Here is a 13,017-nt window from a genome sequence, read left to right on the forward strand (position 1 = left end):
TTTAAAAATTGTGCAATTTTTAAAAAGCAAGTTTGATATTACAAGTGCTTTTTCACATTTTATTTAATTGAAGCATTTGTTATTTAGTCTATTTGACCTAAAAGTTATTGCATCTTCCAATATTCCAGTTTACAAGCTTTTGAGTAATTAAAACTGTGGCTGCTTAAGCCAATGATCCTTTTTTTTTAACACGAAGTTAAAGGAAGCTGATAAAACTACATTCATTTATGTGGCTTCTGGAATAATGTATGTGAACCATAATGTATATGAGCGCTTGCCTCAGAATATGAAAGTTCTGGCGCCGTAAGCGGCACTGCTGAAGAAGCGGTGCACACAAAGTTCAAGGCAAGCCGCAATCTCTTTATTGTAATATAGCGCCTGAAAAATGGCTGTTAAAAATGGCGGGAAGCCTCTGAGAGTTTCTTAGGCAAGAGCCGAAGCTCCTGCCACTGCAGGAGGCCCAGCGACTCAGCTAGTGAGTTAGGAGTCAGCCAGGTGAAAACTCACAATTTAATGTCCAAAGGGCCAAGTTCCTTGTTTAGTACAGATCTTTCAACAAAACCAGGAATGGAGAGAATTTTTCAATGCATCTGTCCTTGCTGAGGGACTGAGTCAAAAGCTGGGAAGTCCTATCAATAGGAGAGTGTCCTAACAGCTCTGACAGACTCAGTCCAATCAGAGCATTTAGCATTTTCCATTTCCATGTCTAGTGTTTTCATACCCTGATGGCCTTTTTGCAAGGCAGTGAAAATCTGGACAGAGTTGGAAGTTTTGATAACTCATTGAGAAGTTTGTTGACTGTCTTTATCTTTTAACTTTTGTTGATATTTTTTCCTACTGTTTTTAAAGTATTAACTACATAGAGTTGCATGATTGATGAGCAACTATATACAGTGATTTTTTTTATTTAAAATGAACATTAAATGAATAAATAAGCAAGTAATCAGTTTTCCAGGAGGCCATTTTCAATTAGTGATGTGTAAAACATCTCATGTTGAACAGTTGACCTCATAAGTATTCCAAACTTGAATTAACAAGGTTTTGTTCTATGGCTGGAATAAAAGGCAAAATATTGCAAGTTAAAGAAGACTGAATACTACAATAAATATATTGTTTATTATAGCTGCAAACATAAACATAATATTTTTTAAATGTAGATTTAAACACTAGTCAATGAACTTTTTGATACACGTGCATACAAGGTTTTTTGTTAACTGACTTTACTATTTATTGGCATTTTTAATGTGTTTAACATTTTACAATTCCTTGAGCCAATTTTCTGTACATTGCTGCAGTTGCAATATGTATGGACTGCCGTCTCATCTAAAGTGCAAACAAAAGAACAAATCCCTTTTTAAAAAATTCCCATGGCTGAAACACTAAAAACAATTCAATTTTTCTCCCACTGGAATACAGCTAATTTGGAACATTTGTGACAAAATGCTGTAAGTGGAACGGTTTTGTTCTCTGTTCAATTGAGAAAAAGTGAGATACATTGCTCTGTTTCTTGGTAAAAACTCTTGTTCATATACAGTAAAATATTCCAGTCCAGAAGTAACTTTATTATCTTGTCTGCTATAATTGAATTTGTAAATGCACTTTAAATCTTCCTAGTTTAGAATTCAACCTTCCCTTGAGGAACACAGAAAAATTCTAAGAAACGTCTGATTGATTTTGCACAATATAGAAGGAGTCAAAGCCAAAACCCAGCAACATATGTTTGTGCTGTTTTGAAAATGGAACCTCTAAAATAAGTAGTTGAGTGTTTTGGTGGGTGTACGTTTTTTTAGTTATACCTGCTGACAGGAAGGATCAAGCAGAAATGACAGAATACACCTGCATGATGCTTTTTTCATGGCTAAGCTTGAGAATTCTGACTCTATCCTGGTTGTCAACCCAGCAACAATATCTCTCTTATAGAGTGGTTATTTTTAAAAAAACGTGAAGCTGCTTAATTTGTAACAACTAACTAATTTTAAATAGCATTCTAACAATAACCCTGTTCAGATTTTACCATTTAACATGGTCAGTTCAGCATATGAGTAGTGGTTTCAGTTCCTGGTCCTACTAATGACAGCAACTGAAGAGAAAAATCTCCCTGATTACAGCATTATTATCATGAGCAGGCAGCCTTGGTGTAAAAATACGTCCACATTTGCTGCAAGCTTCAGAGGAGGTTCTAAATAAAATGATTTGCAGAGAGTTAAGCTGAATAGAAAAGGTGAATGCTTGCTCGCTTGCTCAACTGAGCAATACCCAGGAAAATCTGAACAAACATTTTGAATTTATTATGGGGTTAAGAACTCCATAGGTTAATGGAACTATGGTCAAAGCAAAGACCTAGCCCAGCATTCTTACTCATGGTGGCCAATTAGATTCCTGTGGCAAATCTAGGACATAATCATGCCCCCATCAATCTAATCCCTGTTTAATGCTATACAATATAAGTCTATGGCCACTCCCATATCTCCTGACAGTGCCTCTCCCATTTATTTATGTATATAAAGCTTTTTTCCCCATTGTCCTGAATTCCCTTAGTTTCTATTGACAACTGTAACATTATGAAAGAAGGTATCTTCCGATTCAAATTTTCCATACTGCATGTGATTCCATAAGCCTCTATCACTACTCCTTGGCTATTAAAATATTTCATTTCTCAAATTATCTCAAACAATGTGACTTTCCCTTATAGGGAAATTGCTTCCCTCTCTTCACGATTTGGGATGCCCTTTTTAGCACTTTTGCCAGTTCTTCTATTAGCTTTTCAGGTTGTAGGGATCAGAAGGAAATCCTGGTTGAAGGAGTCAGTATCCTAATTTCAACTAATAAACCAGTTTTTACATATTATTGTAGAAAAGTTGAGAACACTAGCTTTTATTTATTGTAGCTAAGTGGAGTGAGTGGCTGCAACTGAGACAGAGATGGAGACTGTGTCCACTCCACTAAATCAATCAACTGGTTTTTTTTTGGCTTCTCTGTCTCCACCACCATTTGACTACCGTTCCCCGTGACTCTTACTGAGGAAGAAGTAAGCTGTTGTAAAAATGATATTACAGCACAGCTTTTAGAAATAAAGGCCAGAATTCCCATTGCCTTTGCACTGATAATTAAGCAAAAACCAACCAAGTAATATGCATAAATATGAGAATATGATTAATACCACAAAATCAAATAAATGAAATATCCAATTACAATGTTATAAAGAACAACAATAAAATGTATAAATTAAGGCCATGATCAAAACATCTTTTTTTTTAGAACTCTTGGCACCACATCTAAGAAATGTTAGGCTTTTGGTGAATACAAATAATTAACAAAGTGTAAATTAATAACTTGGTGGTACAAAAGGAAGAATGAATAAGTAAATGACTTCCTAATGAAATTATGGCTTCAAACTGATTCAGATATTAGACACAGAAACTTCTTTAGGATTCTTCTTTAACCCAATTAAATGGAAATACTATTGAGAGCAAATTTGTAATACTTCTTCCATATAGAAGGACTGTAGTGGAAAGCAAGGTATTACAACTTGTTAAGAACTATTTTATAATCACCATTCTTTAAGTATGAGTAATAAAGCTCTCAAATATTGGTCTTTTAAAATTTTAATATTAATCTGAAGATACTGGACTAAACACACAGAAACAGCAATTTGTAATCTTACACTGAAAATTAAACAAACAGGATAATTGCCCCAAAGTCAAGGCCCAACATGTTTCTTTTGTTAATGTACCAGCTGTAGGGAATAATTTTCAAATCAACACATATATTTGTATCAGAATAATTAAAGTTTACATTAGTTGATAAGAAACCAACATCACCAGACTGGTGCTAGACACAAGGAATTTTGGATGTAGTTTTTTAAAATAAAATAAAAAACAGCTAACACATGCTTCATGATAAGTTCTGCTTTCCTTTGCATTTTCTTTCATTTTAAAATATTTAGCTCTGCATCACTGAGAAGTTTGATCATTATTTGAAGAGAAAAAAGACTGGCTCTGGACTATCTTTATGGTTGCTTAGATTTTTATCAAAACAATCTTTTCTCAAGAAAGATACGTCTTTTATAACCTGGAAAAAAATTAATGCATTTACAACTCCCTCTCCTTCATTTAAGGGATGCGGTGGCTCAATGGCTAAGATGGTGATCTTGTCAATCAGAAAGGTCGGCAGTTCAAATCCCTAGCATTGCGTAACAGAGTGAGCTCCCATTACTTGTCCCAGCTTCTGCCAACCTAGCAGTTCGAAAGCATGTAAAAATGCAAGTAGAAAAATAGGAACCATTTTTGGTGTTAAAGTAACAGCGTTTAGTCATGCTGGGTACATGACCAGGTAGACGTCTTCGGGCAGCGCTGTCTCTTCAGCTTTGAAATGGAGATGAGCGCCACCCCCTAGAGTTGAGAACGACTAGCATATATGCGCGAGGAGAACCTTTACCCTTACCTCCTTCATTTATACACAATTAAGTATTGCCCTGAAATGTCTTTTGCTAGACAGTGTGATTATCTAGCACTTCTGAAATTATCTAGTTTTATACATGGCAGACAAATTCTATAATGAATTAAAAAATTAGGTCAGTGGGTACTACATGATATCTTAGAATAAAAGAGACTCCAGAGAATGTAGCACAAAAGATCAATTTTTATTACAGCAGTTTTGGCTCTGGTATATGTAAAAAGTAATGGATCTTTCCTTTAATAGTAAGTAGAATAATAAATGTATTCAGAATCACCCTGTTTTTTTATTAATGATTACTGATTATATCCTTTGTTTAATAATGATTATAACCGAGCAAAGGAAAGAACAATACTAACATTTGTAATGAGGGGACAGCTCTTCAAACAGAGAAACCATTATCAGTATTAAATATAAGCTTCAAAAAAGGCAGAATTGCTATCAAGTCCTGGCATGTAAAGGAAAAACTTATTTTTTTAGGTCTAGTTGAATGAAATATTGACAAATGACAGAACTTTTCCGTTTCCCCTTCACATTGCAGGAAAACTCAGTCAAAAAATTATAGTCTTTGCCAAGTAGAGCTCCTCACTAAGACAACATCTATATCCATATTCCGTTTAAAAAGGGAAACTCTTTTCCTCTAAAATAATTCCAACTTTAAAATGGAAACCCTGTCTTAAGAGTTACAATATATGGAATATGGTCGGGGGGGGGATTCCTCTGTAGGTTAGGAAGATTACTTTGAATTTAATGTATTTCCTATCAGAGATTAAATCAGAAAGATTAAACAGAAAAAAAGTTAAAATATTGTGGAATTTCCAAAAATAAACTGATAAAAGTCTTGGCTCATAAGGCACCAAATTTAACTGTGACTAAAAAGAAAAAAATATGGATAATAGATGTAGCAAAATAGAAGACAAAAAATTGGATAAGAGTACAAAGTATCAAGATCTGAAAAGCAAAGTTGAAAGATTACGGCATAAATCAGCCATTGTGGCTCCAGTGGCACACTTGGTTTCATACCCAAAAATCTTAGATGGCACATAGAAAATCTGTGCATTGACAAAATTTCCATCTGTCAATTACAAAAGCCACACTACTTTGCATCTGCAAATACATGGCAAAAGTCTCTGACTCTCTGCCTATTTTTTTTTTTTTTTGACCAATGAAGCTTCCTGGATGGGAAGCAAAACATTTTGAGGAGGAAGACTTTCCAACTAAGCCAGGGGTGTCCAAACTTGGGAACTTTAAGACTTGTGGACTTCAACTCCCAGAATTCCCTAGCCAGCCATGCTCTGCTGGCTGGGGAATTCTGGGAGTTGAAGTCCACAAGTCTTAAAGTTCCCAAGTTTGGACACCCCTGAACTAAGCAATCAAGTGCCACTGAATGAAATACAACCACAAAATCATAACTGACAAATAAAGAGGAGAGGAAATCTCATGCGCATGCATCCAACACAACCCAAGATATGCCAGAGCATTTAACCTAGTATCTCCAAACTGCCTTGAGTTCCTGGCTAATGATAACAGGGAAACCAACATTTTCCCCTCCAATACTTTTTCAATACCAGATTTGAAGTATACGAAATGTAGAGTGGGATGTTTTGCATCATGTACTAGTTGAAGGGAATTCTTTACAACTAACATATAGTGCCATGAATTGCCTGTAGAAATTAGCAGGGGATTAAATTTCATAATAACACACACACACACACACACACACACACACACACAGTTTTGTCACAAAGTAAGACACTTGAGTAGTTTGTTTACCTCTCTGGAACTGGGAGCTTGGGGCAAAGCTTAGTGGCGTTTACATGTGTCGTGTATTCAGATGGCTTTAACTCATAGCTACATAAAGCAGAACCTGTTTAAAGCATAAAAAAACAAAATAGAACGTTACTTGATGAAAAATGATATAACACATCGCATTAACACAAGAAATGCAACATTGATTATAGTATTCTATGCTGCAATAGAAAATGCCATGTACAATATAGATTTTCTGAGAGCAATGTTGTACTTAGGTAAATAAAGAAATGCTGTGTTTTTAGAAATAATTAGACTGATTTCAAATCATTACATATTCAAATTTGTATTCAATTTAATTTATATTCAAATAGTTACAACCAAAACTTTAGGAACCATCTAAAATAGGATCACCACAAGGACTGTTCCTTGCAGCAGTCTAGTTTAAAGCGTAGTTCCTCAACCATATCATCTACTGTAACAAAATGGGAGATCTTCACACAGAATGGATTATTCATCACTCATTTTATAACCACCACAAGGAGCAGCCATCTTTCAGGAAGCCTTACAAGCCGCCCTTATACGATTAATAGAATATGAATATGAGAAGTGAATGGATAGATGGAAAAGTTATTTTTGAATTTAGTATGATTTTACATGGATAATAAATGGGGCCAAGAAAGAGAGGTTCATGAAATGAACAGACATATGTGTACATTTTCAATAACCAAGACCGGTTTTAACAGATCAAACCAATGAGAAATTCTGATTCTGGAGTATTGCCTTTTTCTATCTGTATTTATGTCTCTTCTGCTACAACTTTTGGAAGTAAACCAAAAATTTTCTCCTAAATATCATCTAGTCCAGTGGTTCTCAACCTTCCCAATGCCATGACCCTTTAATAGAGTTCCTCATGTTGTGGTGACTCCCAACCATAAAATTATTTTCGTTGCTACTTCATAACTGTAATTTTGATACTCTTATGAATTGTAATGTAAATATCTGATATGCAGGATGTATTTTCATTATTACAAATTGAACATAATTAAAGCATAGTGATTAATCTGCCAATTTTGGTTTGGGAGAAGATCAGCCAGGCTGGGATTTTCCAGGATAAAACGACCTCCCTGCTTGCCTCCAGCAGCAGTTTGTGGTTTACATGAGTTTCACTTTATTAAGTTTACTTTTTTTACATTCCGTTCCACCCACCCACCCAGTTTTCTTTCTTTCTTTCTTTCTTTCTTTCTTTCTTCTTTTTTTCTTTCTTTTTCTTTCCATTCCCCCCTCCCTTTTCTTCTTTCTTTCTTTCCATTCCTCCCTTTTCTTTTCTTTCTTTCTTTCTTTCCATTCTCCCCTCCCTTTTCTTCTTTATTTCCATCCCTCCCTCCCTTTTCTTCTTTCTTTCCTTCTTTCCATTCCTCCCTCCTTTTTCTTCTTTCTTTCTTTCCATTCCCTCTCCCTTTTCTTCTTTCTTTATTTCCATTCCTCCCTCCCTTTTCTTTTTTCTTTCTTTCTCCCTCTCCCTTTTCTTCTTTCTTTATTTCCATTCCTCCCTCCCTTTTCTTTTTTCTTTCTTTCTCTCCATTCCTTCCTCCTTCCCTTTTTTCTTTTTCTTTCTTTTTTCTTTCCACTCCTCCCCCCTCTCTTCTCTTTCTTTTTTCTTTCCATTCCTCCCTTCCTTTTATTCTCTTTCTTTCTTTCTATTCCCCCTGCCTTTTTTCTTCTTTCTTTCTTTCTTTTTTTCTTTCTTTCTTTTTTCCTCCCTCTTTTCTTTTCTTTCTTTCCATTTCTCCCTCCCGTTTCTTTTTTCTTTCTTTCCTTCTTTCCATTCCTCCCTCCTTTTCTTCTTTCTTTCTTTCTTTCTTTCTTTCTTTCTTTCTTCTTTCTTTCTTTCCATTCCTCCTTCCTTCCCTTTTCTTCCTTTCCTTCCATTCCTCCCTCTCCTTTATTCTTTCTTTCTTTTTCTCTTTCTTTCTTTCTTTCTTTCTTTCTTTCTTTCTTTCTTTCTTCTTTCTTTCTCCCTCCCTCCTTCTTTCCTTCCTTCTTCTTTCTTTCTTTCTTAAACACAGATTAAGAAGTTGCCCTTAAAATAGGATTTTAAATGGAGGCTTAAGCTACATTGAACTGTGCTTCTGTCCCGAGTGGAATTCCTCGGGATGGAAGGAATGGGTGGGAGGGGCCTGTCCTCTCCTGCCAGCCCTTTCCGGGGCCCAAAAAGCCTCTGAGCTCAGTTTAGCCCACAGGACAGGACAGGCGGCGGGGGCGGCAAAGGCAATGTCCTGGCCCAAGGTGGCTTGAATCCCGGCATGCGCCTGCCTGGGTGAGAGCCTGTCCCACCGACTGAAGTGGGTGGCCTGACTGCCCCGCCGGTCTCCTGCTCTCCGGGCGCCTTCGAGCCCCTGTGCAGGCAGCTGGGCTGAAGCGGCACCACTGGCCATGCTCGCTTCGGACGTCTGTCAGAGCTGAGGCTGATCTGCCACCCAAAAGAAACTGCCTCTCTCCCCCTTCAGCGCCTCGGCCTTTCCCTGGTGTGGAGACCAGGTGGGGCGGTGTCTAGGTTGCGCCTGGAGCTGGGAGGAGGCTGCTTTGCCGCCCGGCGCTCTTCATGCACCTGCCGCTTCAGGACGTGTTCCTGAGCATGGGCGATGCCAGTGGAGGTGGATGGTCTTAGGCGACCCCTGTGAAAGGGTCGTTCAACCCCCGAAGGGGTCGCGACCAACAGGTTGAGAACCACTGATCTAGTCTAAATTAAACTGTAACTTATTTATATAGCTTTTAACTGGTATCAATGGATGCAATACACTTTCCCAAGTTGATGCCTTTTATTTTATAAGAAAGATTGTTAGAAGACTATTTAATATGCCAGAGAATTCATATCCCATATCATTTTGTTACCACTGCACATCTTAATAGCATTCCTTCTGTCACTTTGTAGGTTTAAGGAAACTGCTAATTTTAAGACAATTCTCATTCTTGGAACCACAGCTGAGGCTGGTACACTTTTTTTCCACATTTACAGACGACTGATCTTTCTTTTCTCTAACAAACCTTTCAGTAATTCCCCCACCCTAATAGTTTATATGTCCAACCAGTAAGAACAATCAAACTCAAAGTTTCTATCCTTTGGGGAAATTTTCTTTTGTGTTTTTTTGAACCAGTGCATTCTTTAAAAAAAAAGATTTACAAGTATGTTTAGGGCATATAAAAGAATATACAACATACACGACACATTATCTATGGAACTCTGCATGTCATGAGAAGACAGGAATTATGTTAGTAACTTTAAATGAGCCCTAAGGAGCTTTAAAAACTAACATTGACATTGATATACAATAATTTTTAAATGAATCTCCAAACAGTAACTTTTTGCTATCATTCTTTCAAGATGAATCTCCAGCAAAATTCATTCCATGATCATTGTCTATTTCCAAATGATAGCATACTTGATCTTAGCCAAAAGGCTGCAAAACTATATATTTATATTTGTATAATCTAAACCTAGTTGTTCCGAAGTGAGCAAACCAAAACACAAGCCTTCTATTGCAGGTTCACAATAACACTTGGAAAAATGATAAATGTAAACTATGAAAATTTCATTGATAAGTTAACAGTCATTTCAAAAATTGTTTTGGACTTTATAAAAAACAAAAAGAATCATTTGTTTCACTTTTTGACTATCAGTTTTTTAAAAGACAGCAATGTAAACACAATTCATGAAGAAAGATACTCTCACTTCCAAAAGTCAGGCACAAAACATTATTTCAGGTTTTTTTTTTCCCAAGCCATTTTATATGGACTGTAAAAGTGGATAAGACATCCACTTATGTCAGCTGCAGATAATTCTACACTGCAAAGGTCACACCAAAAGTATCCACTCAAAAACCTACTCAAGTGTGAAACATAAAACTAAACACTATATATAAATTTCAAAACTGTAATAGTAATATTTGGCTATATCTAGCAAATATCTAAGACTTTTATGAAGCCAATTTTGCACAGAAATTTCGACCACCAGTCCTATGCTATTTTCCCATTCCTCATTTCCTTTGTACATTGAGTTAAAATTACTTGCTTCATACATGACCTACCTAGAATTGGAGGTGAAAGGTGTTACCTCCAAGAGCGGGTTTGTTACGAGTAACTCTTTTTTTACACTTCCTCTCTTAGTTTTTAATGAATTCATATCCTGATTCATCTCAAAGAGGTGTTCCAAATATAAAATTAATTCTTTGATAAACATGAATGCTAAAAGGTCAGTACAGTATAATATAATACAGTATAATATAATACAATACAATACAATTATATGTATGTATGTATGTATGTATGTATGTGTATATATATATGCTGGTCTTGTTGTATTCGGGTCCTTTCCCGTGTAAGATTTCCCATGTAAGAATCTTACGTGGGAAAAGACCTGAATACAACAAGACCAGCATATCTACACCCGTGAAAATCTACGAAAACATTTTATGTATGTATGTATGTATGTATGTGTTACAACCCCTGGTATGCCCAAATATGGGAGGGAGCTCACTACTCCCTCTTTCTGTCATTCGGCTCATCACAGAAAACCTATATAATCTTATTTTCTTAGACAAGAATTTGGTATCTTCTCTGGTTACAATAAATTAGGATAAATCATACTTGACATTACTTGAGTGCTATTGTTATTGCAATTTCACAAAGTATTCTGCTTTATTATTATTTAGTCACCTCAAAGTGAGATGGATGGCAAACAAGTCATAGATAGATAGATAGATAGATAGATAGATAGATAGATAGATAGATAGATGATAGATAGATAGATAGATAGATGGATGATAGATAGATAGATAGATAGATAGATAGATAGATAGATAGATAGATAGATGGATGATAGATAGATAGATAGATAGATAGATAGATAGATAGATAGATAGATAGATAGATAGCAGTGACGTGCGGTGAGGTTTATGACTGGTGAGGCACTGACACAGTGCTGGGTTTCAAATATTTTTAGACTTGTGGACTTCAACTCCCAGAATTCCACAGCCAGGCATGCTCAGTTCCAATTTAAAGCGACAGCATTTGTTTTTCTCCTTTGCTCCTTCTTTCTTTTTCTTTTTCTTCTCCTTCCCCTCCTTCCTCCCTCTCTCCCTTCCTCCCCCTCTCTCAAACACACACACACACACACACACACACACAAGTTGGATTGGACTATCTCTCCTACCCCTTCCCTCTCTCACTCACTCTCAAACAAACCCCCCCACACACAAAAGTTGGATTGGATATCTTTTCCAGTGGCTTGAAAGCAGCTTCTCTGCCATCTCCCCCCCCCCCATTCCCCTGCTGCCTTTCCCAAACACCTCCACCATTGCAAATGCAGCCTGCTGTCTGGGTGGGAAATGCCTGGAACACAATAAAGCCCACCCACCACCTCCTGCTGGCAGGCTGGGGTGAGAGGAGAGGCAGAGAAGCCGGAGGGGAGCCGATCTGAGCCTTCCAAAAGAAAGAGGCTGGGGGGAAGTGTGTGTACTACAGCTTGGCTCTTTGCCTGGCTTCCTGCCTCCTCCTGTGGTCTCCTCAGTGCTTGCTTGTGCTCTCCCTCCCCAAGTGTAGTTTGATTGCAGGTGGAGCCACGTTGCCTTTTCAAACTTGTAATCAGTGAAGCTGGGCTAGATTTTTATATAGTTTTATCCAGCTGTGTGTGTGAGAGAGAGAAATGAATGGGGGCCTGGGGAGGAAGTCACTACACTTGGGGAGGGAGAGCACCAGTGAGGTTAAGCAGAGTCATCCACAGTGAGGCAGCAACTAGCTCAGCTTTTTCCTTTTACTTTTTTTTTCCATGATGAGAGTGGTGAGGCTGTGCCTCACTTGCCTCACCTGACTGCACATCACTGATAGATAGATAGATAGATAGATAGATAGATAGATAGATAGACAGACAGACAGACAGACAGACAGACAGATCTAATATGCAATTCTACAGCTTCTAAACTGGTTTAAAGAGAGTAAAATGAAAAATACACACTAAAAACAATTAAATCAACATACCGTATTTTTCGGACTATAAGACACACCTTTTTGCCTCAAAAAAGAGGCTGAAAATCTGGGTGCATCTTATACATTGAATACAGCATTTTTTCCTCTGAAGCCCTGCCCCTACACCAAAATGGCTGTGCATAGCCTTATGGAGGCTTTTAGAGAGCTCCTGGGGGCTGGGGAGGGCAGAAATGAGTGAAAAACAGCCCATTTTCTGCCCCCCCAGCCCCCAGCAGCACTCTATAAGCTTCCTAAAGGCTATGCATGCAATTTGTTTGACAAAAAATGGATCCATTTTCGCGAAAAACAGGCCATTTGGCCCCCCGACCCACCAGGAGCACACTGCAAGCCCCCTAAAGGCTATTCATGTCTCTTTTTTTGAAAAAAAACAGGCCCGTTTTCGGGAAAAAGAGCCGTTTTGGGGAGGTTTGCAGAGTGCAAAAACTCCCCCCCCCTCTTTCTGGAAGTTCTTTAGTTGAATGGTTGATATGAATTACATTGATCAAGTGCTGTGCCAGCAGAAACAAAGTCTTAGGTGCTGCAGATTGTCAGTGATTTCCTTCTCCAGCACATGGATAAATACACCTGGAAACATCTATCTACCTACCTACTTTCTCTCTCCCTCCCTCCCTCCCTACTGTATTTCTCTATCTTTCTCTCCCTCTACCTACGTACCTACCTACTCTCTCTCTCCCTACCTCTCTCTCTCTCTCCTGTATTTCTATCTCTCTATCTCTCTCTATCCCTCTACCTACCTGTTCTCTTTCTCTCCCTCTCTCCCTCCCTACT

General features: G+C 37.6%; 1 protein-coding gene and 1 long non-coding RNA gene across 3 annotated transcripts in view; one reads left to right on the forward strand and one right to left on the reverse strand.

Annotated features, from left to right (window-relative positions):
* LOC309387537 overlaps positions 1-13,017 on the forward strand; it is a 482,764-nt gene that overhangs the window by 336,474 nt on the left and 133,273 nt on the right. The window lies entirely within an intron of this gene.
* SLC44A1 (solute carrier family 44 member 1) overlaps positions 1-13,017 on the reverse strand; it is a 93,743-nt gene that overhangs the window by 31,842 nt on the left and 48,884 nt on the right. For both annotated transcript variants that reach the window (XM_081944071.1, XM_081944070.1), the window contains exon 5: positions 6,229-6,322. In XM_081944071.1, the coding sequence (XP_081800197.1) occupies positions 6,229-6,322 (94 nt within the window). The remainder of the gene's footprint in view (positions 1-6,228; positions 6,323-13,017) is intronic.

Source organism: Natrix helvetica (genome assembly GCF_964273705.1).
Source record: "Natrix helvetica genome assembly, chromosome: 2".
NCBI lineage: Eukaryota > Metazoa > Chordata > Lepidosauria > Squamata > Natricidae > Natrix > Natrix helvetica.